At 38.7% G+C, this 22,198-nt stretch overlaps 2 protein-coding genes across 2 annotated transcripts; one reads left to right on the top strand and one right to left on the bottom strand.

Annotated features, from left to right (window-relative positions):
* Positions 1-6,864: 6,864 nt before the first annotated feature.
* Positions 6,865-10,933, top strand: LOC126617288 (pentatricopeptide repeat-containing protein At2g30780-like). Its single transcript, XM_050285315.1, has 3 exons — positions 6,865-7,426; positions 7,969-9,213; positions 10,353-10,933. The coding sequence occupies exons 1-2, from the start codon at positions 6,968-6,970 to the stop codon at positions 9,091-9,093; spliced, it is 1,584 nt and encodes a 527-aa protein (XP_050141272.1). The 5' UTR covers positions 6,865-6,967; the 3' UTR covers positions 9,094-9,213; positions 10,353-10,933.
* Positions 10,934-15,256: 4,323 nt separating this feature from the next.
* LOC126615787 (gibberellin receptor GID1B-like) lies at positions 15,257-17,697 on the bottom strand. Its single transcript, XM_050283681.1, has 2 exons — positions 17,158-17,697; positions 15,257-16,843 (listed from the first exon to the last, which is right to left on the bottom strand). The coding sequence occupies exons 1-2, from the start codon at positions 17,194-17,196 to the stop codon at positions 15,842-15,844; spliced, it is 1,041 nt and encodes a 346-aa protein (XP_050139638.1). The 5' UTR covers positions 17,197-17,697; the 3' UTR covers positions 15,257-15,841.
* Positions 17,698-22,198: the final 4,501 nt, after the last annotated feature.

The following is a 22,198-nucleotide window of genomic DNA, read 5'->3' on the forward strand; positions in this document are numbered from 1 at the left end:
TTAATGATCTAGTTGAGGTCAAACAATACGAGCATGAGTCCACATAAGACTTCATGATGAGGTTCAGGAAGACAAGGATGAGGTGTCAATTCCCTGTTAACCAAGCTCAGCTCATATCAATCGCTCAAAGGGCTCTGAGATTACCTTTGAGGAAAAGATTTTATGACACACAATTTAACGATCTACAGGAATTAGTCATTGCTGCCACAAAATATGAAAGGCTATTGCTAGAAGAACAGCAAATGAAGCATACTTCCAAAACTCATCCCTTCTACAAAAAAAAAGCTGCAATTCATCATGTGGAGGTAGGAGAAATTGGACCAGAGCAGGAGGATGACCATGACAGAGAGGAAATCGAGGTGTGTGCTGCTAAGATGACTATGCCTTTCAAACCATTGACGGTGAAAGGATTAGTTCAACCCATCAAGGACCAGAAGATTGTGATGAACGATGGAGGCTTTGTTCCAATGAAACCTCCCAAGTACCAGAGCTATTCGTTCGATCTGGTCAAAGCACCTGAGATTTATGAAGAGCTGGTGAGGGCAAGAGTAATTGTGCCCGACAGTACGAAAAAGATGCCCAAATCAGAAGAGCTGAGGGGAAAGAAGTATTGCAAGTTACACTATACCTTCAACCATTCTATAACTAATTGTGTCCAGTTCAGAGACTGGATACAAGACCTTATAGTGAAAGGAAAGTTGTTAATTGACAAGCCACAAGCTAGTATGATGGTTGATACCAATCCTTTCCCGGAAGCTCCTATCAACGCGATTCATCTAGTTTAGATGAAGAAGCCAGTGTCATCAATTGTTACGACAAAAGGGAAAGATGGATCTCAGGTCATCACAACACCCTCGCTCAAATAAAGAGGAAAGTAAACAAGGGGGCAAAGAGTTGCCCGAAAGAAGTTCAGACAAGGGCCAGAAGCGAAGCAAGCAAAAGACCAAGTACATGTTCATTCCACTCAAAGAGGGATTACAAGTAATCCTAGTCTAATAATTTTACATCTTCACTTAGGGTGATTATTCGGGAGTGATATGTCTGCATGATTGTAAAAATCCTACTAGGTTCGACTAGAACGGTGTGGCTATTTGCAAGCTGAGATTTAGAATGCTCTAACTCCAAGTTTGTCTTCTTCACTTCTTCGATTTGATTTTCGAGGGTGTCAAGAAGAGTTGCTTGCTCAGCCTTGAGAACAACCAGTTATTCCTCTAGTTTTTGGATTTCAGAAGTCACCACCCCAATTTTTTCTTTCGTTAATAACCCATCATTCATCAACTTGTCTACCTGCAGAAGAACTTGATTCCTTCTCCTGGAAACATCTTACACGATTGGCTTGTCTTTCTGCTCTTTTATGTTGGTCCCGAAGAGCCCTCAAATTCTCAAAGAAAGAGAGAAAAGAATCATGTTGGGTTTTTGACAGCTGGCCCGCTTTGAAAAGTTCACTCGTAACCTTTTCCAGATCATACAGAGCCTTAAGGCTAAATGAAGCAGAGAAATCCTTCATTGCCCATTCTTGGAAAACTCACTTTTGCTCTGGAAAACCTGAAGGTGAATAATGCTTCGAAGATTTCAGCCTTGTCTCGAGCTGCCCAAATTTTTCAAATAGTTCGGGCAACTTAGCAGTTTTTGAAAATGGAGAAGCATGAGGGGGATTTCGCACTTCAGTTTCCTCTAATGAAGTAGCACCTACTGATGAGGCAGTTTTTAGCTCTCCGGCTTTCTCTATTCCAGGATGAACAATCCCGGCACTCCCAATAATTAAATGAGGTCGGGGGAGCTTTGGCTTACGAACCAAGCGAGGATGAGAGGTTTCTTCAATAACTTACTGCAAAGACCAAAAGAAGATCAAATTGTTAAATATATAGTTTGAAGTGAAAGGAACTTTTGGGAGGAAGAAATATACCTGACTAAGCCTTGGAGTCTCACAAGGAAGAGTACCAATTCCTGGTTGAGGAGAAGACTCCCTACCACTGACAGGGGAAGAAGAAACTGCGCCTGAACCTTCACCAATACCCTGGAAGTACCCAGGAAGGGCAGCAATTGTTAGTAAGCATATGGTAAGAGAAGAACATGAAGAAAATATCTCCTTACCAGAGTTCGACCCTGAGGAGATGAATGAGGTTCATCAAGGGTAACTGTCGGGCAGGCAAACACCTGCAGAGTAGTTGCTTCTGAAGTCACAGGAATCTCAGGGACTATGGGTTCGTCACTTGTTGCCACTGATGGATGTTGTATTGAAGAAGGCTGAGGAAGAGGTAAACCAAAGTTAATATCGAAACAATGTACGGGAAATCACTGTAAGGATGGTTACTCACCAAATTACTGTCCTCGTCCACAAAGTGCAACATTACTCATGTGGATGGATCAAATTGAGAAGATGGAGTTGCCTTCAAGACAAAAGAAGAACCTTGACTAGGCAAGGCCCCGACCTGGATAAAGTCAGAAGAAGAAAAAGATCAGGCATTACACCCAGAAATTATAAAAGTTAACCTAAGGTTTAAGAAGAAAGGGAGTGTACCTCCGAAGGATTAACCCGATGGGGGAGAGAGGTTTGTTTCTTGGGCAAGTGGTGAAGAGACCTCGGGCAGATGAAGCTTTTCGTTTCTTGCAACCTGACTCAAGTAACCATGCTCAGGGTTTTTGTGAAAACAGGAAAGACTATGCAGACATGAAAGTAGACCGTACCTCAAGTTCTTTAAGGGGTGAGGTTTCGCAATTTTTCAACCTTTTTATACATTTCAGCTCCTAAGGGTTCATCCTTGGAAGCGATGGTTGGTTTCTTTGATGCTTGAGGTCATGTGTTCAAGAAAAACATAGGTAACTAGATAAAGAAGAAATGTGGCAACCTAACAAAAAAGGAACACAACTCACTTGAAGATTTTTGCTTCTTTTTGCCCGCCTCAGCAACTGGAGCAGGAGGATCTGGAAACTTGAGATTTTGGACGGTTCTGGTTCTCTTACTCTTTCTAGTAGGGGTAGGAATTCGTCGTTTGGTCTTGGGTGGGGATGCAGGATCAGAATCTGAGTTCTCAATCACAACTGATTTCCTTCGCTTAGACACTTAGATGGTGGCTTCAGGCACTTCTTTTTCAGCTCCTAAATCTTTTGAAACATCCCCACCTTCTCCAGCTTCCCGCCTTTCAGCCTTTGCTGCAGCTCCGTGAAGAACTGTTGCATCAGCTGAGTCATCCTTGGACTCAGTAGGTAATGATTCAACATCCACTTTGGCTACAGGATTAAGTAGGGAAAAAGTTAAAAGGGTTTAAGAGAAGGGTTATGGAATCAAGATAAGAAGAAGAAATACCTATCAGAAGAACCCGATTCTTCTCTTGAATAATCTCCTTCCAATTTTCAAGTTCACCCGAACTGGGGTATGATTTAAGAGAAAGTTGACCGAACAGGCGATCATGAGTCTCTCTCAAGTCTCCTCCATATTTCTTGGTCCATTTGTCTTCCCACCAAGAAGAGAAGAGTGAAGTGCATTCAAAATTAAGGATGACGGACTTTCGGGCAGCCTGACTCATGACTTCAAGACTGTGTCGGGCAACTCTAAAGGTCGTCTCAGAGGGAGATACTAAGCGAAAAGAAGTGTCACAATGAACAGAGTCAAAAAATGGGATAGGGATGGTTTGCCTAAAGCCTAATTGCCTGCCGCAAAAGTTAGGGTGATACACCTCCAACCCTCGATCGTATCGATTACCCCGAACTCCCCAGGCCATGTCTCTCGATTGAATGCAACTAATAAATTTTTCCCTACAAAAGGAGGTGGCATCTTCTCCAGGAGCATCTGAAAAGGCCTGGTCGGAGAACCAAGGATATCTTCTCAAGACTAACACACCCCATTCCAGGTCTGATCGAGTCTTACAAACCTTGAAGAAATAAAAGGAGGCAAAGGTGGAGTGATCAGTAGGAGCAGCTTCAGCTAGAATTCGGGCAGGGGCCATACTTTCTGGGAACTCTAAGTTGGCAGCCCGAAACTCTGAAAATTACCATTGGAGCCATGTTTGTATCATCCATATGGGTCCATTCAGGTTAGTCTCAAATGGCTCGCCCTGAGTCATTTCGAAGAGAAGATGGTAAATATGAGAAAGAAGGAATGAACCTGTTGCTACATCATCGAAGTTATGAAGAGCTTCCACCAAGGGGATCCATTCAACCTTCACCCCTTTAGATTTATTGGGGAAGATGTGTTTATTGAGCCAGTATAAGAGGAAATACATGTGCTCTTGATCTCTATCAGCACGGGGAGAACCTGCTCCAAAATTTTCTTTTACAAAATGGATGAATCCCTTGAACGAGGTCCCGTAACTCTTGAAAGTTGCAGAGTTATATTCCAGGGAGAGGAAGGATGTGGATGAACCTGAGCTTTCAGCAATTGAGGGGAGAGCTTAGTCTTGAGTAATGTCTACTATCATGCCCGACGGCCTTAGCCCGAAGACTTGAGCCATATCTAGAATAGTCGGAGACATGGGACCCATGCGAAAGTTAAAAGTATTTGTGCCCGAATTCCAGAAAAGAAAAGAGGAAGCAAGCGGTTCGGGCTTAGGAATAATGGTGGGTTTTTAGAGCATTATCAACTCGTAAATACCATTATTCATCCATTTCTTCTTGAAAATTGGCTCTAGTTCATCAATCCATTGAGCCCAAGCTGGATCATTCATTAATGGAAAGCCTCAGCGATATGACGACCACTTAGATGAGGAAATGCCCGACCTAGCCAAATGGGGATTAGGAGAAAACTAGTTATCCTTGGGCATATTATCCTCCATCACTGCAGGGACCCGAGAAATCCACGCAGGACCCAACGACTGTACTCCATGTGCTTCAAAGAAAAGCTCAGAATACAAACCTGCTCGAGGGCGATGCAGGCCGTTGAGTAAACGGCGCAAAGTGGCGATGCCTTCGCCAGATTCGTATGATAGTTGGATTTGGCTGGATCCTGAAGCCATTTGATGAAGTTTGGAAATAAAACAACAAGGAAGAAACGACTGGAGGGTTAGGAAGTTTTCGATTACAAAGATAAGAAGAATGCAGGAGATTCGGAAATGATGGGATTAACCGAAGAAAGACGGTGATTGCTTTTGAAAAATGTGCAAATCCCGAGAACGAAAGCCGTGCGTATTAATAGAGACCTATTCAATCAATATTGGTGCCTGGAATTCCAATCTAAATATTGATTGAAGGGGGCACTGTTTGGGTTAAAACTTGAACTTTGGGCTTAGAAGGGAGTTTGCCCAAAAAGAGAAGGAGAAGCCCGAAGCATAGCCCAAGTCCAGAAGGCAGAAAAGGCCTTTCCCGACTAGGTGCAGATCATTTGCACCACTTGCTCACCTACCCAAGGGCCAAGTGGTATAGACCAGCCAGCTAATCAGCCCAAAAGTACTTTATGGTGGCAGTACAAGTAAATAGCTGATGAGTCATTATCCTTCAAACTGCATTCGGGCAAGATTGTTGCTACATGAGGCCAAGCCAAGGTGTCTATAAAAGGAGAAAGAGAAGTCAGAGTCAAGGACACTCAAACAAACAAATACAAGCACAAACTCTGCTCAAAACCAGATTTGCCTTTAAAACGAAGCTGTAGTAAGCTCAAACCTTCATCCCTTTCGGGATAAACCTTATTGTAATAGCTCTGCTACCCTGTTCAACTCTTGTTGTAGTATCGATTTCTTTCTGTAAACTCACCTCTCAACCCCTGTTCTAAACTTCCAAAGCTTCTGATAAACCACAAAGATAGGACGTTGCAAGACGATCAGCCTTGCCCGACAAGGTTAAACCTTGCCCGACCCTCTTTGTTTTTGTCTTTTCATTCATTAGCCTAGCAATATGTTGTATACTACAAGTTGTATCCAAGTTATTTATAGTAATATGGCTATTAAAAGACTCTCTCTCAGCGCTTGAATCCGATTTGAATATGTCTTCACAGTTCAAGCCAGATCTAAGTTCTAAGCCCTCGGGCATATAAGATTTGATCACTCTAAAAAGTCCTTGGCCTCAAGGCATAAAAAAGAACCTGATGTGGACTTAACCCATCCACGACAAGCTTTGATAACAAGAAGTCCGAAGTTACTTGAGGCGCAAGTAATCAACCTGTCACTTAGTTTTATTTCTGTTATATTATGATTACCATATAACGTTCGAGTACGGGATGAATTCTGATGGGAAGCCTCAAGGCCTATTCAAGGCCCCACAAAGACACCTATTCGGATTCATCCTATTTCTCGGGCGAGAACATTGAGTATAGAAGGAGTTCTGATGGGAAGCCTCAAGGCCTATTCAAGGCCCCACAAAGGCACCTATTTGGATTCATTCTGCTCTTTGGACTCAGGTAATCAGAAGTATGATGGTTATAAGACTCATATAACCAAGAAAAGGAACCTATGTGTTCGAGTACTAAGTTAGTTATTTATGAGAAGCCTCAAGGCCTACACCTAAGGCCCCACAAAGGCACATGTCAATAACTAACATAGTCTCTCGAATATATATAATTAAAACTCAAACATCCGTTCTACATTTGTCATGCTGAAGATGGCAGTGGCACGACTGAACACTTAAAAGTTAATCTTGATTGTGAGCCTCAAGGCCTACACCTAAGGCCCCACAAAGGCACCTTTCAAAGTTAACTCTGTCCTTCTCGTTCAGCCTTGCCCGACAAGCCTTGCCCGAAAAGCCCGCCAGTAAAGTAGAAGCCCGACAGAAAACATCAACCGGCGCCGACCTCTTGGGAAGCTGTGTGCTCGTCGGCCAGGAAGCATCCCCTACGGAAATTCCTACCACGAACACAGACTTTAAAATGAAAGTTAGCTAGTCTAATAAAAATTTATCGTTTGACAACTCTAATATTACTCGTATAAAAAATAAAAAATAAAAATCCAAGCATTGGTGGAGAAGAAGATCAGACAGAGAGAAAAACCCTTGGTAAAACCCATAACACGCGCACAACGGTCACCGCTCACAACACCAACCAATGAAGCGAGTTTGGAAGCTATCCGACGCCGCCCAATCTGAGCTCCTCTCCCGTCACAGATCCTCCGCTGCCGCCGCCGCCTCCAAAACCCTACAACACCCCCCCTACGCTTTCACCCTCACCAACTCCCCAAGTTACAGATTAACCCGCGACGTCAATGCTCAGACCCACTCCTCCTCCGCCGCCGCCCCGTCTTCTTCTTCTCCGCTCATCTCCATGTCGAGCATCATTGACTTGTTCAGAGACAAGCCCTCGCCGCAAGACCTGAGGGCCAGGGAGGATCTGGCCCGGACGGCGTCGGAGTTGAGGGACGAATTGGTTCAGAATATTGGGGATTCTGAGAAGATTGTTAGGGTTTTGGAAGAGAAGGGATGCTCCTCCCTGTGGGAATGGAAGGACGGATTGGGTGTCGTTGAGCTTCTGAATCAGCTGCGTTCGTGGCCTCAATTGGCTCTGGAGGTAATTTCTCATATAAAAGTTTGAGACTTCAGATTTAAAGTTTGAAGCTTTTCAGTTTTAGTATGACTTTTCGATTACTTAACTCGTAAATTAGTGTTCGTGGCCTCAATTGTATGTACAATTATGCAGCATGAAAGTCCACTAAATGGCCATTGTTATGCATTTGTTAACTCTGTGTCTGTTTCTATATGGGTCCATTTTCTGCTCAAAGTAGGAGTTTTCGACGGATAACATATTACATTTTCAGTTTGCCATTCACAATGTGTACACTTTTGTTGCACTAACTTGGAATCAGATTTTATGAAATGCAAGACCGGTCTATTCCCATTAGGGTTTGTGGCGTTAATAATCGAGTTTTAAGACTATTAAAAGACGGGAATACAATGGATTGGTTTGGTTTACGTGAGATATGCTTGCGTCTGTTGAAAATATGGTTAATCTTTACCGTGCTTTGCCCATGTTAATCTCAGGTAAAATCTCTTTGGAAATGTTGCCGTTTAACTATCTATTTTCTTTTCATCTGTTTTTTGCTTATGTTATAGGTTTTTGAGTGGAGAAGACGGCAGGTTGCTAGTAGCACTTCTATGAGTGCAGAGGAATATGCCAAGGCTATTATAATAGCTGGTAAAGCTAAGAATGTAGAACTTGCCCTTGAGTTATTTACTGAGGCTATAAACAAGCGGATCAAGACAACTTCTATTTATAATGCACTGATGAGTGCCTATATGTTCAATGGTCATACTGCTAAATGTCAGTCTTTGTTTCGGGACCTCAAGAAGGAACCAGATTGCTGTCCTACTATTGTAACGTACAACATTCTTATTTCTGTATTTGGTCGTTTGATGCTGGTTGACCATATGGAGGCAACAGTCCGGGGTTTAAAGGATTTAGGTTTGTCGCCTAATTTAAGCACATACAATCATTTGATTGCTGGATATGTAACAGCTTGGATGTGGAATAGTATGGAAAAAACTTTCCAAAAGATGAAGGAGGGCCCTGTTAGTCCCGATATTAGCACCCACTTGCTAATGCTTCGAGGGTATGCTCATTCAGGTAATTTGGCAAAGATGGAGGAAACATATGAGTTGGTAAAACATCACGTAGATGATAAGGAAATGCCATTGATAAGAGCTATGATATGTGCATATTGCAAGAGTTCTGTGACAGACAAAGTGGAAAAGATTCACAAACTAATGAAACTTATACCAGAAAATGAATATAGACCTTGGTTGAATGTGAATCTGATTAAAGTTTATGCTCAAGAGAATTGCTTGGAGGCGATGGAGAAGTCAATAAATGAGGCATTTGAGCGTAAAACTGCTGTACATACTGCAGGTGTGATGCGATGTATAATTTCAAGTTATTTCCGATGCAATGAAGTGGACAGACTTGAAAGTTTTGTGAAGCGTGCAGAATTTGCTAGGTGGAGAACTTGCAGGTCCCTATATCATTGTCAGTTGGTCATGTATGCAGCACAAAACCGCTTAAAGGAAATGGAGAATGTGCTTATTCAGATGGAGAATTTAAACATGCCCTGTACCAAAAAGACATTCGTGATACTGTACAGAGCCTACTTAATGTGTGGTCAAAGATATAAGGTGGCACAAATACGAGGATTAATGTGGAAGCATGGATATGAAATGCCTTTTGATTCATTGTTATCATGATTCTCCACATCACTTTGGTAGAGCTTTTTGGATGGCAGAAATTGCGTAAACCTTTCAGAGAGTTTTGCGAATGGTTCATCAAATTCATAAGACACAGCAGGGGTTCAACATTATTCACAGGTACACATCTTCACTCGGATATTCGCTTGTTGGTATCGACTCCTTTTCTCTTTAGTCAGTAGTTTCCTGATTTTTTGTTGCATGTACACGCTTATCTGCTCTGAATGATTGCACACTATTTCCTGTTAATATGACTGTTAGAATCCTACGGTTCTCTATTATTTTCAATGTCCTCTTTTTTTCTCCTTCCCTTTCTAAGATGCTAGGTGACTGGGCGTTCTTATCTCATCATCTGGATGAGTGCCACACTGGATTCATTCAAAACAATAAATCAGCCAAACAAGGTTTTCTTTGTAAATAATTATTCATCCCCCCACCCATCGAACTGACCAATAAGTTATATTGATGGCATCCTATGATCATTGAAAGGAAGAAATCACGGAGCACATGCTTCAGGTTGCCACTTGAGAAGTCGAAGTGCAATCTGATTGAAATAATTTGTGCTGACGCATCTTGATTGGTAATGCAATAATTTCTTCTGTATATAAGTCAGCAATCTGTAGAATCAGTTAGTTGTGGTTGAATGATTTATGGCCTATCTATCATTGGTTGAATTGAACTTCATTAGAAACTAAATTTCTCTCTGATTCATTGATAATTATGCGTGGATGTTGAGATTAACTATTGATTTTATGATGGCATATCACTGCATTGGATGAATTTGGATTCATTGGAATTCAAGAATTACTTTTTAGATGCACATTTCGTGAACAGTGTGATGTGCTGACCTTGGTAACCCATGTTCCGTTGATCGTGGAACAAGTATTCTTTAAGTGTGAGCGCCTATGTAGTCAGTGGTCTTGCCAAGAGATCACTCCTAGATGTGGTGTGTATAGTATACCCGCAGCTAAACCCGAACCAATATTTCTCAAGCCAGTAATGCATGCGATGCCAACGAAGGAACAAAGTGTAGATACTGTTAGTGAAGTCTATTAGAGCAAAGTGTATGCCGTAGTTACATGACTGGCCCTCGTGCAACTGCCTCTAAAAGAGGAAATTTAATCCGTCTGCATATTTCTTTAGACGCTCGTAACTTCTTTAACTGCTTTTGAAACTTCTGTTATTTCAGTCTGTCATATCAGTTTATATTTGATTGGTTTTGTATATGCATACAATTGATCGACCGTGCTGGGTTGCAGAATCTGTACATTATTTCATGGACCAAGTGTACCGAAGCGCTGAATGCCTATGGAAATCCAAATAAGTCTCACCAAGACCTCTAAAGTTTCAAAGAGGGTTGCTGCCTGTCTTCCATCAGAAAGTTCCGGTATTTGTGCCTCAATTTACTGATGTATTTTAAAAAGGGATGTGCTATCCACACATTTCATTTTACTTCTCACACACCCCTTGATAATTTCTGTCTTGATAATTTTTGTCTGTTGATCTTCTTCAATTCATCCGATCCGATGGTCGAAAATTAAATAGGTGTGTGAGAAGGAAAATGGGGTGTGTGGATATCACTCCTTTAAAAATTACGTTGACAGTGAAGAGTTAGTCCTTGCCTTGTTTGAAAGGCTGTAGGTTAGGGATAGGTTTGGTTTCAATCGGTTCGGATTTTTGACAAAATTGATAACCAAACCAAAATTGTTGTTTGGTTCGGTTCGGTTTTCTTCCATTTTTTCGGTTCGGTTTGACTTCACACACATGAAACTCCATACGTTTCCTTGGATCATATTGCAACGGATGAGCATTCCTATCAATTATAATTGTTAATCCGTCATCTGTCGTTTCATATATAAAGTATTGTGGTTTCCCTTGTGTAAGTAAAACTAATGAAAAGTCCAAAAAAAAAATATTAGTTTTAATGAAAAAAGACAGACAAAGGTATAGCGAATAGTACGGTAGTACCAAGGAAAAGTAAAAATGTGATTTTTCGTTAAAAGTGAATAGTATCATGAGTGTTTCGTTAAAATTCCCTTACATTTTTATGGGTTCAATCTCTCTTTATTTCCTTTTAGCTTTTCGTGAATTACAAATCTCCAAAGATTTATTCTTATCATGAAAATTGAATTCATTCCTCATTCGAATGTATTGATTTTAATCTTGCCCTCTCTTTGTTATGATGTATGTTTGTAGAAAACTCTTTTTTGTATGAATGTTTCAGAATTACATAGAACGTTATCTTCGTCTACATCTTGGAACGATCTTTGACATTTAATACAGTTGAAACGATCACTGACATGTAATAAAGTTGGAGCGAGATTATGCATATACATTAAAATAACACGTATAATTTAGGGCTGGTTTGTATTGTTGTGCTGTGAGAATAAGCTCATTTTTGCTACTTCACGTTTTCAGCTTTTTTTTCACTCAAAATTGTGAAAATAAGCTGTTTTTAAGTGTTTACCAAACACATTTTTTAGCTTAGCTTTTTTTTTATACCCACTTTTTATAAAAGCACCTCAGTACTAAATCAGTACTTAGAATTGACCCAGTGTTGCATTCTTACTTTAAAAAAAAAAGCAAAAGATCTAAATAAATATGTAACCAACCCTAAAAATAAATCTAAATAAAGAAGTTGTTTGGTATAGTGATACAACAGTATCTTCATAGACATTCAAAAAAATTAAAGAAAAACTAACGAAAAGTCCAAAAAAAACTTTAGTTTTAATGAAAAATGACAAATAAAGGTGTAGTGAACAATACCATGAAAAGGTAAAAATGTGGTGTTTCATTAAAACTCTCAAAATTAAATCAATTACTAACATTTAATATAGTTGGAACGATCATTGCCATTCAATAAAGTTGGAGCAAAACAACGCCAAATACATAAAATCAAAACGTACAAATTTAGAAATGAACCAATTTTGAAAGAAAAGTGAAGGGTCTAAATAAAGAAGTTCTTGGCATGGTGATACCGTGATACAGCGTATTCACCAACATCCAAGAACATTAGAACGACCATTCATATTCAATATAGTTGAAACGATCACTGGCATCCAATAAAGTTAGAATGATTATTGACAATAACATTTTAAAACCAACCCAATATTTCATTTGCCTTTTCAAACACAAGTGGAAAATCTAAATGATGAACTTACTTGGCAATTGACATGGTGATACGGTACTATCTTCATCGAAATCCGAAAACACTGAAAGAATAATTGACATTCAATAAAGTAATACCTACCACTAATATTCAATAAAGTTGGAACGAACTCACGCTAACACATAACAACAATACACACAAATCAAGAAACGACCCACTCACTCATTTTCCCTTTGAAAGAAGTGAAAGATCTAAAACAAGGAACTTGCTTGAGATGGTGCCTTTTATTCCATAATGGGTGAAAGGTTGAAACTAGACCTAACCAATTAATGTACTCCTAAATCTAATTATTGGGAAAACCTTTTTCTTAATCATTCAACCAACAAAATTAAACGTAAAAAATTAAAGAAAAATAAACCTCCAAAATTTTCCACATAAGACAAAAACGAGATGTGAACACGGCGGACCCACCAAAAAATTAGATTAATTAAACGCGGGAAAAGTGAAGGGGAGGTGGAGACCAAAAAAAAAATTAAGGGTTTTGTCGTTATCTGCACATTGCCATTTAAAAAAAAGTGGATTTTGTTGACAAGGACTTAATGTGTCGTATTAGGGAATAACTCCAAACATTAACAGCTAATCAACAAAGGACAAGTCATAATACGACGTTGAGAAACAAACCACGACAAGTCGAGCACGAAATCTCCCGTTCATGCTAACAATGTTCCACACGTGTTCGTCGTTTGGTCCGAACAATGTGTTTCATCTTTTTTGTAGTCGAGAATTCGAGATTTAGTTTCTCTTGTTGTAAATTATATTCATGTATAATATACAGAGTATTGTTTTCTTATAAACAAATCATAGTCTAACACGTTATGTTTTTAATCTTTCACTTTTATATGACGTACGTATGGAATGACTTCTTAGACGAAAAAGTCATGCAAGGTTCATTTAGTAGGAACACACAGATGTTAATTGGTTCGTCTCCTTATAGTCGAGGTTGAATTTCTTTTCTGTAGATTATTGTTTACATATAAGGAATACTTTTTTCATGTAAACAAGGAACAATCACAGTCTAAAGTATATGCAGAATATTTTTATTTTGTACTTTTAACATACTCTCTTATAATTTGTACCTACATAAAATGAATAACTCCTTGACAAAAAAGAGCAAGCACAGTTCCCAATATATAATAAAGTGAATGAAAGAATTCGACGAAACCTAATTAAAGCATAAGCAGAGTTTCCAACGAGGGCTGGCTCAGCTGGTAATATCTTTGTCTTATGTGTCGCCTCACCAAGATTTTGAGTGTTGCTGCCAGTTGTCCTCGTTGGTGCGCGATCTGTAAACTTCAATGTAAATCCTTTTAACTTGAAGTAATGGATGTTATCCTAGCGTTGGTGATGAGAGTAACCCATCTCTGTCTAAACTTTGGTGGATCGGATAAGCATAAGAATACATTCAACCTTTGTAAAGCAATGCAATAGAGAGTCATGAGTCAAGTAAGGACAGGGTTCCATGTCATTGTCCAAAGCCTGGCTGTGTTTTTCTACCACTTAGTGGCCATTAAGCACTCAAAAGCAAATCCCAAAAATCTTATTAAATTTGTTTGCTTGTTTACTTGTTTGTTTTTTATCCATGGGTTTTCATATGTGGTCCCTTTGGAATACATCCAAAATTCCCAACCACTACCAACTAGATGACTCTCCCCACCACCTAAAAACAAACCAATTCTATGCATTTGCCATTATCCCCAAATTCCAAATACGAATTGAGATCCACTCCGAGTTTTTGTGTTTAGAGGTCGCATATCAAAAGATTTGAACAACTTAATTTTAATCATCTGATTCCTATTAACTTGTCTCATCGGCCCATTTTACAAAAATATAAAAATTTGAACGGCTTGGATCTCTTTCTCTATTTTTTGAACGGTCTATATCTCTTGGTCCGCGCGGTCCAAACACAGAGATTTAGAGTGAATTGATCGAAATCCGTATTTTTACGGATAAAAACTAACATAAAATGGATTATCGCTCTCGTGCGGTCTATTTTAATAGTAATTGCCTTGCAGAGAATAAATATACACCTAATAACGCGCTATCTATCTAAAACAATAGATGATAGTGAGCTCGTTCGATTTAAGTTCTTCTCCGGAATAAGAATTTACCCAAAGAGATGGAGAGAGATGAAGAAATCCACGATTACAAACGCTGCTCCAATCATTTTTTCTCACTCAATTTTCATGTCCTTTCTGATGAATAAAAGAAACAAGAAAATTCCCCCATCTTTTATCTATTTTTTGGTACCATCTTTTTGATGGTTTTAAATCCTTAAATGGAACATGAAAAAGAAATGTTTCATCTGCTAAAAAAGTGGAAATAATCACTTCCTTTTCCTCAAGTCATATGCCACTATCTCAATTTGTGTGGTGGTGAGGATGGCGTGGTTGATTACACTTGGCATCGAAATTTCACAAGAATTAAATAACGCGAATAAACGTTTTGTTAATAGAGATTTTACTGTGTAACCGAAGATATATGTCATCTTGCATTTACCTTTCTTATCTGCGATGTATCCATACGTTTACTATACGCACATCACATGATTGTAGATACTTAATTATGAGAGTTATAAATACAAGGAATATATTCAAGTTGTATGAAAAAAATCTTTTTTTTTTTACACATTCAAAGCTCCCAACGCGTGATATATCATCTTGTACATGCTGCTATTCTCACGTATCTGCATTTCTCTTCACTGTATACGTTTGATAAAAATTGTAAACACAATTAATAATATGTTAGGTTGCACGTAAGAATCTCTCGCTGTTTCGTAGCGTTGAAATATCAGTGTCCTAATAAAACATGCAAAAAGGCATGCACTCAAATCAAGCATAATCTATCATGTCACGCATAAAGACACAAAACGCAAACAGAGTCAAAGCTCCTCACTAGAAAGGCGTGATTGAAGTTGGCAAAACCCAGAAAAATCAAAAGAAAAGCAAACCAGATTACTACCTAAACAAAGCATTAATGGAAGATTAGGAATCGAGATTAAGTTCAAATATCAAACGAAATCTTTATAATTAAGCCTAATTTAACCTAATACAGTACACGAAGTATAACATTTTATGTTCATACACAAGAAGCATTATGCTCCACAGTTCATATTTTTCAAATTAGTAGTGCTTATAATAAAACCATGTACTAAACAACATATTAATCGACCACCTAACGCTTCGAGAGGAACTTACATGCACCGGGAATGCCACTTTGGCGGCATCCCAAGCCATCACGCACTGCCGTATGTTTTTGGGATACCGCCAGCATCTCCGTTGCAAGTTCTACTACGATGCTTATCATCAATCATGCTGGAAGTAAGCTCTTACATCCAGTGGCTACGCCGAATCCGGTAAACGAGTTCCGATCCTTCCAAGCCGCCGAAACAAGAACATGAACGGACGGTTCCGAGGCAGCAGAAGAGAACTCTCAAATTACCTCAACAAAATGGTAAATAAAGTAAGTAAATACTAGACAATCTTACAACTACACACGACAGAGCACCCGAGTAAAAATGTCAAGCTTTTTTGCTACGTATCAATGGCTGCCTTGCGGGTAAAGTTAAGTAGAATCAATCTATTAACAGTCAGGATTCACGAAGCTCTTCACCTCCTCCATGAGGCAGTAGAAATGCTCGTTGTTCGGCAAGAAGTAGAACCCGATCGTCGCCTGCTTTAAGAACCGAAGCTTCACATCCTGCCCTGCGTTTTTAAGCCCTTCCACATAAGCCAATTGCCAATCTTGCATGAGATCGAAACCGGCCACAACAACAAGACTCTTGGGAAATTTCAAGCCCTCGAGGCTCTTGTCCCTCGGGCCGAAAACGTGACACGCCGGATGATCTCTGTCTTCGCCTTCTGGCAGAAATGCCCGCCAGTACCAATCACGGTCTTGTATTGTTACGAAGTACTTCCCATCCAATCTCTTCTCTGTTTCTGTTCTCTTCTGCCCCCCAAACATCGGGTGGAGAAGGATGTTTCCGAGCACCTCAACCTCCGCTTCTGCCGCCTTGACTGCGACGTGGTGAGCAATGTTGCCGCCCGAGCTGTCTCCAGCTAGGTAAACGTGAACTTTCGAGTTCTTACCCTTCCCGCTCTGCAGCCACCTTCTCGATTTCACCCACTTGAGAGCCGCCCATCCGTCTTCATAAGCACAAGGATACCGATGTTCAGGCGAACGGCGGTAGTTTACAGAGACTACAACAGCCTTGCAAGTGTTGACAAGGCGGCGGCAGAAGGTGTCGTAGATGGCGCTGTTGGCGGAGGAATGTGTGAAGCTTCCGCCGTGGAAGAAGAGTATGACCGGGACGACCTTGGTGGTGCTCAAGGGCTGCTCAAGATCCGAAATGCCCCATTGCGACTCGTTTTTGGGGGCAAATTTATAAACACGGTTGAGGAGGCCGGTGGCTGTGTCGACGTGATCAAACGAGAAAACCCCGTCAACCGGAGTTACGTTGGCGGGGACTTTCCGTTCGAGGAACTCCGCCAGCTCGCGGTTGAACGTTCCGTCAGCGCGGCGGAGGAGGTTGTAAGCTAGCTTGAAATTGGAGATTAGTACCCATGTGTTGAGCGGAACAACTTTCTGCCAAAAAAAAGGAAAGAACTAGAGAAATTAGAAATTAATCCATCAAAAACTCCTTGTTTTTCAACAACAAAAATGGAAGAATTAGAAAGAACTATGAAAATTCAAGCCCCTTGAAACCAAATCAAAAAGGAAAAAAGATAAGAAAGAATCCAACTGAAATTTTGAACTTTGCCCCAAATGAAAGTCCGAAAAACAAAAACTAAGAACGAAATGGTTATCAAGACGAGTCGTCTTGCCAGGCAACCCAATTTAGAAATAGAAAGAAAAAAAAGGGGTCAAATTTGAGAAAAATAAGGAGAGAGAGGAACTACCTTGGATTCATTGACGCTGACTTCATTACTACCAGCCATGTCTCTATAATCTCTGTATCTCTCAAACCCAGCAAGACTTTCAGAAACCCAGCAAGAAGGGCTCAAAACCAAGCAAGTACGCTGAGCCAAACGACCCCTTTGATGGACACACGAGCAGAGCTGCTGGGTTTGGGGACAGGACGTGATGGGTTTACCGAAAGGAGCAGTGGACTTTTGTTTCTCTCTGCAGTGCGAAGTGCTGGGTTTGTTGTACTTGAATCGGATTGAATTTTTTGATTCCTCGTTTTGGGTTTACTGAAGGAAGAGCGGTGAGTAGACACTTGTAAGAAATAATAGAGCACAAGGGGAGAGAGAAAAGATATCACTGTTTAGAGAGAGAAAGAGAGAGAGTACATATTTAAGAGAGAGAGGGAGCGAGAGATTGAGAGTCAAACGCAGAGGAACGACGGTGGTGGAGACGGGGACGAGAGAGACGACAAAGCGGGCGGCCAAATTCACTGTTCAATGGGACCCACTTTTTGTATTTTTTTTTTTTTTTTTGCTTTCTGCTGCTGGTTTTTTTTAGTTTTAGAGAGAGAGAGAAGGGTGTGCGTTGTGGCGTGGTCGCTAGCGCGAATGGGTTAAAAAGGTCGGAATGGCTACTGACACTTATGTTTTGGCTTCACACTGTATTTTTGCACTTCTTTTTTATTTAATTATTTTCTATTTTCTCATAAATAATAAGACGTCGTTGTAAATGTTTTGCTGTTTTGGGAATTCGGATCCTCTCGAACCTTACATTTCGGAGTTTAAGGGCGAAGAAATTCGGATCTTTGGTTTGTGCAAAAGGAAAATTGAAGCACTTAGTTTGTGTGAGGTTGGCTAGTGGATTGGGTACAGTCGGATTCAATTTAAATGGTCTAAATTGTTCAGTCTTTGAACTCTGGATAGTTAAATCCGAATCTCAATTGCTATTTTGGTATTTACAAACTTCAAAAATTATATCATTATTGTGTTTTAGATGATTTAGTTTATGACATCATTTTGAGATATATGAGCCTTGAACAAATCTCATTTGTTACTCACTTCTTAAACTTTCATATGTATTAACCTAGTTGATTAATAGTGGATTGATTTAGGTATAAATTATCATTTATAGCTTTGACTTCAACTTTCTGGTGTGTGTGTGTTTTTTTTTAACAACCCATATCTACATTAAGGGGTGGGAGAATGCGTTAAACCTTACAATGGGCTAGCAATAATGTAGTTCAAATTCGTCTTCGACGAGAATCGAACCTAAGACATCTCACTTACAATGCGATACTTTTCTTTTAAAATGTTTTCACTACTCGTAAATTTGTTTTCCTATTCCTCAGTAATAAGAACAAAATGTGTAAAATTATCGCTATAAAATGAGAAGCCAAAAACAACTTTTGAACTATATTCTTTCATCTCATATATCTTCTACATTTTTTCTTGTTACTCTTAACTCATGACATCATATCACACATATTATATGTGCAAACTTTTATACTATTTTTTACGTATGTTTTTTACCAACAATACAAAAGGCAAGACACAATGATACGTATCACTCAACGACACAAGTTTAATTTAAGACATAACTATCTCAAAGATATATTACAACACTATATGTAAGATCTAATTTAATTTTTTTGACAACTCAGTAATACTTACTATGAAAAAATTGAAAATTAGTATAATTTTAAAAGAAAAATAAAAGCTTTTTTTTTTTTGGTCAAAAAATAATATAAGCTTTGAGTCTTTTTGGTGCACTGAATATACTTTTAGAAAATTCAAAAAGAAAAAAGAGAAGAGTTTCCTGAGTGTGTCCAACGCGATACCACGCGATGACAAAGGGTTATGTCCCTAACCACCAGGATAAAATTTTGATTTTATCCTTGTCACATCCTTGAAACCATGAGCCTACCATTGAGCACGACACGGTATTGTCCGTTAGTGGAAGGCACGTGACGACATTTTTTTATCATGGGTAAACTGCTATTTGACTCCTTGAACTATTATTCCAGTTGAAATTAACCCCCTGAATTATTTTTTTGGTAAATTAACCCCATGAATTATTTGAAATAAGCCAATTGACCACTTGCCGGTATATTCCATCCACTATTTCGTCAAATTCAAAGAAAAATTAGTCATTCCTTCATCAATTCTTACTTGTCAACTATAACCAACAGTGTAATTATGACATTTGAAAACAAAATAATGTGTGATAACAATGTGGATGGTCCGTTATGTAAACGTTTGATTTTTTATGTTTTTCTCATTATGCTATATAATTTTGAATTATTTTGTGTCCATGTGTCAAGTTTTATTGGTGGTTATAGTTGACAAGTAACAATTAAAGATGAAATGACTAGTTTGTCCTTGAATTTGACGGAATTGATTATGCAATCTAACGGCAAGGGGTTAATTGAACCATTTTAAATAGTTCAGATGGTTAATTTACCAAAAAAAATAGTTCAAGAAATCAATTTCAATTGGAATGATAGTTCAGGGAGTCCAACCGCAATTTACCCTTTTTGTCACAACCTGAGGGGACTATTAACGAAGCTCTTTTCAACAAAATTTAAAAAATAATAAAAGTTATTTATAACGAGGGCTTTGAGTTTTGTCGTATTATCTGGAGCATGTTCAACCCATCATAGGCTACGAACACATGGCGATTGGATACCTCTAGAGTTTTAAGGATGGGGCCCACATGGGAGGGCCTTATTCTCAAAGGTTGATACGATGAACTCGGTGGTGGAACCCTTTTTGAAGCTCTTCTCTTGTGAGAAATTTTTCAGTGCACCACGGCTCCGCACCAAGTGTAAAAATATAAATGATTTGAATTTTTATTTATAGAATTGAACTATTTGTATTATGATGTTTGTTGTACTGAAACATGTTTTTGGTATAGTAAATATCTCATTTAATCGATGATGTTCACCGGACTATGTGAGTGTGCCACGTGGCCCTCATGGTTTGGCTTTTAGGAGATGATTGATCAAATATTTCTTTGAGGCGACACTTTGTGTTGAGTAATGCAAGATAGATTAAATTTGGAAACATAAACATAGATGATTGATCAGATATTCACGATGATGTTCACCAGACTATGTGAGTGTGCCACGTGGCCCTCATGGTTTGGCTTTTAGGAGATGATTGATACGATATTCCTTTGAGACAACACTTTATGCTGAGTAATGCAAGATAGATTAAATTTGAAACATAAACATAGATGATTGATAAGATATTCCCGATGATGTTCACGGGACTATGGCTAATTGTTTTTATGCTATTGTTTGGTGATGTTGATATGTATGAGTTTCACATCGAAGAAGTAAAATGTTTATAGTAATTTAAACAACTTGGAATTTCGTTCATGGACGGAGTTAATAAAGGACTATTGGGGGCAAATGCCGCTACTCAAGTAATTTATTATTTAGCTACATACAATAGACACACACACACACACACATATATATATCATCATTTGAAATTATCTCCATTATCATTTGAATTTGGATCCTCCCGAACCTTATTTTTCGAAGTTTAAGGATGAAGAAATTTGGATCTTTGGCTTGTGCAAAAGAGAAATTGGAGCACTTAGTTTGTGTGAGGTTGGCTAGTGGATTGGGGACAGTCGGATTCAATTTGAGTGGTCCAAATTGTCTAGTCCTTGGACTCTGGATAGTTAGATCCAGAGCAAATCTCAATTGCTATTTTAGTGTTTACAAACTTCAAAAACTATACCATTATTGTATTTTAGATGATTTAGTTTATGACCTCATTTCGAAATATATGAGCCTTGAACTAATCACATTTGTTACTCACTTCTTAAACTTTGATATGTATTATCCTGGTTGATTAATAGTGGATTGATTTAGGTATAAATTATCATTTAGAGCCTTGACTTCAACTTTCTGGTGTGTGTGTAATTTTTTTTTTTTTTTTGAACAACTGATATCTACACTAAGGGGTGGGAGAATGCATTAAGCCTTACAATGAGCTAACAATAATGTAGTTCAAATTCGTCTTCGACGAGAATCGAACCTAAGACATCTCACATACAATGCGATACTTTTCTTTTAAAACATTTGCACTACTCATAAATTTTGTGTAAAATTATTATCGCTATAAAATGAGAAGCCAAAAACAACTTTTGAACTATATTCTTTCATCTCATATATTTCTTCTACATTTTTTTCTTGTTACTCCTAACTCATGACATAATACCACACGTATTATATGTGCAAACTTTTATACTATTTTTTACGTATGTTTTTTACTAACAATACAAAAAGCAAGACACAATGATACGTATCACTCAACAACACAAGTTTAATTTAAGATATAACCGTCTCAAAGATATATTAGATCACCATATGTAAGATCTAATTTTTTTTTTTTTTGACAACTCAGTGATACTTACTATGAAAAAATTGAAAATTAATATAATTTTAAAAGAAAAGTATAAGTTTTTTTTTTTTGGTCAAAAAACAATATAAGCTTTGGGTCTAAAATTTTTGGTGCATTGAATATACTTTTAGAAAATTCAGAAAAAAAAAGAAAAAAAAAAGAAAAGAGTTTCATGCGTGCGTCCAACGTGATACCATGTGGCGACAAAGGGTTTCGTCCCAAATCACCAGGATAAAATTTCGATTTTATCCTTGTCACATCCTTGAAACCACGAACCTACCATTGAGCACGACACGGTTTTCGTCTGGTATTGGAAGGCGCATGACGACATTTTTTGTCACGGGTAAACTGCTATTTGACTCCTTGAACTATAATTTCAGTTGAAATTAAACCCCTAAACTATTTTTTTTTTTGTAAATTAACCCCATGAATTATTTGAAATAAGCCAATTGACCCCTTGCCGGTATTCCATCCACTATTTCGTCAGATTCAAAGAAAAATTAGTCATTCCTTCATCAATTCTTACTCGTCAAACAATGTAATTATGACATTTGAAAACAAAATAATGTGTGATAACAATGTGGATGGTCCGTTATGTAAACGTTTGGTTTTTTTATGT

Source organism: Malus sylvestris, chromosome 3 (assembly GCF_916048215.2).
Source record: "Malus sylvestris chromosome 3, drMalSylv7.2, whole genome shotgun sequence".
Taxonomy (NCBI): domain Eukaryota; kingdom Viridiplantae; phylum Streptophyta; class Magnoliopsida; order Rosales; family Rosaceae; genus Malus; species Malus sylvestris.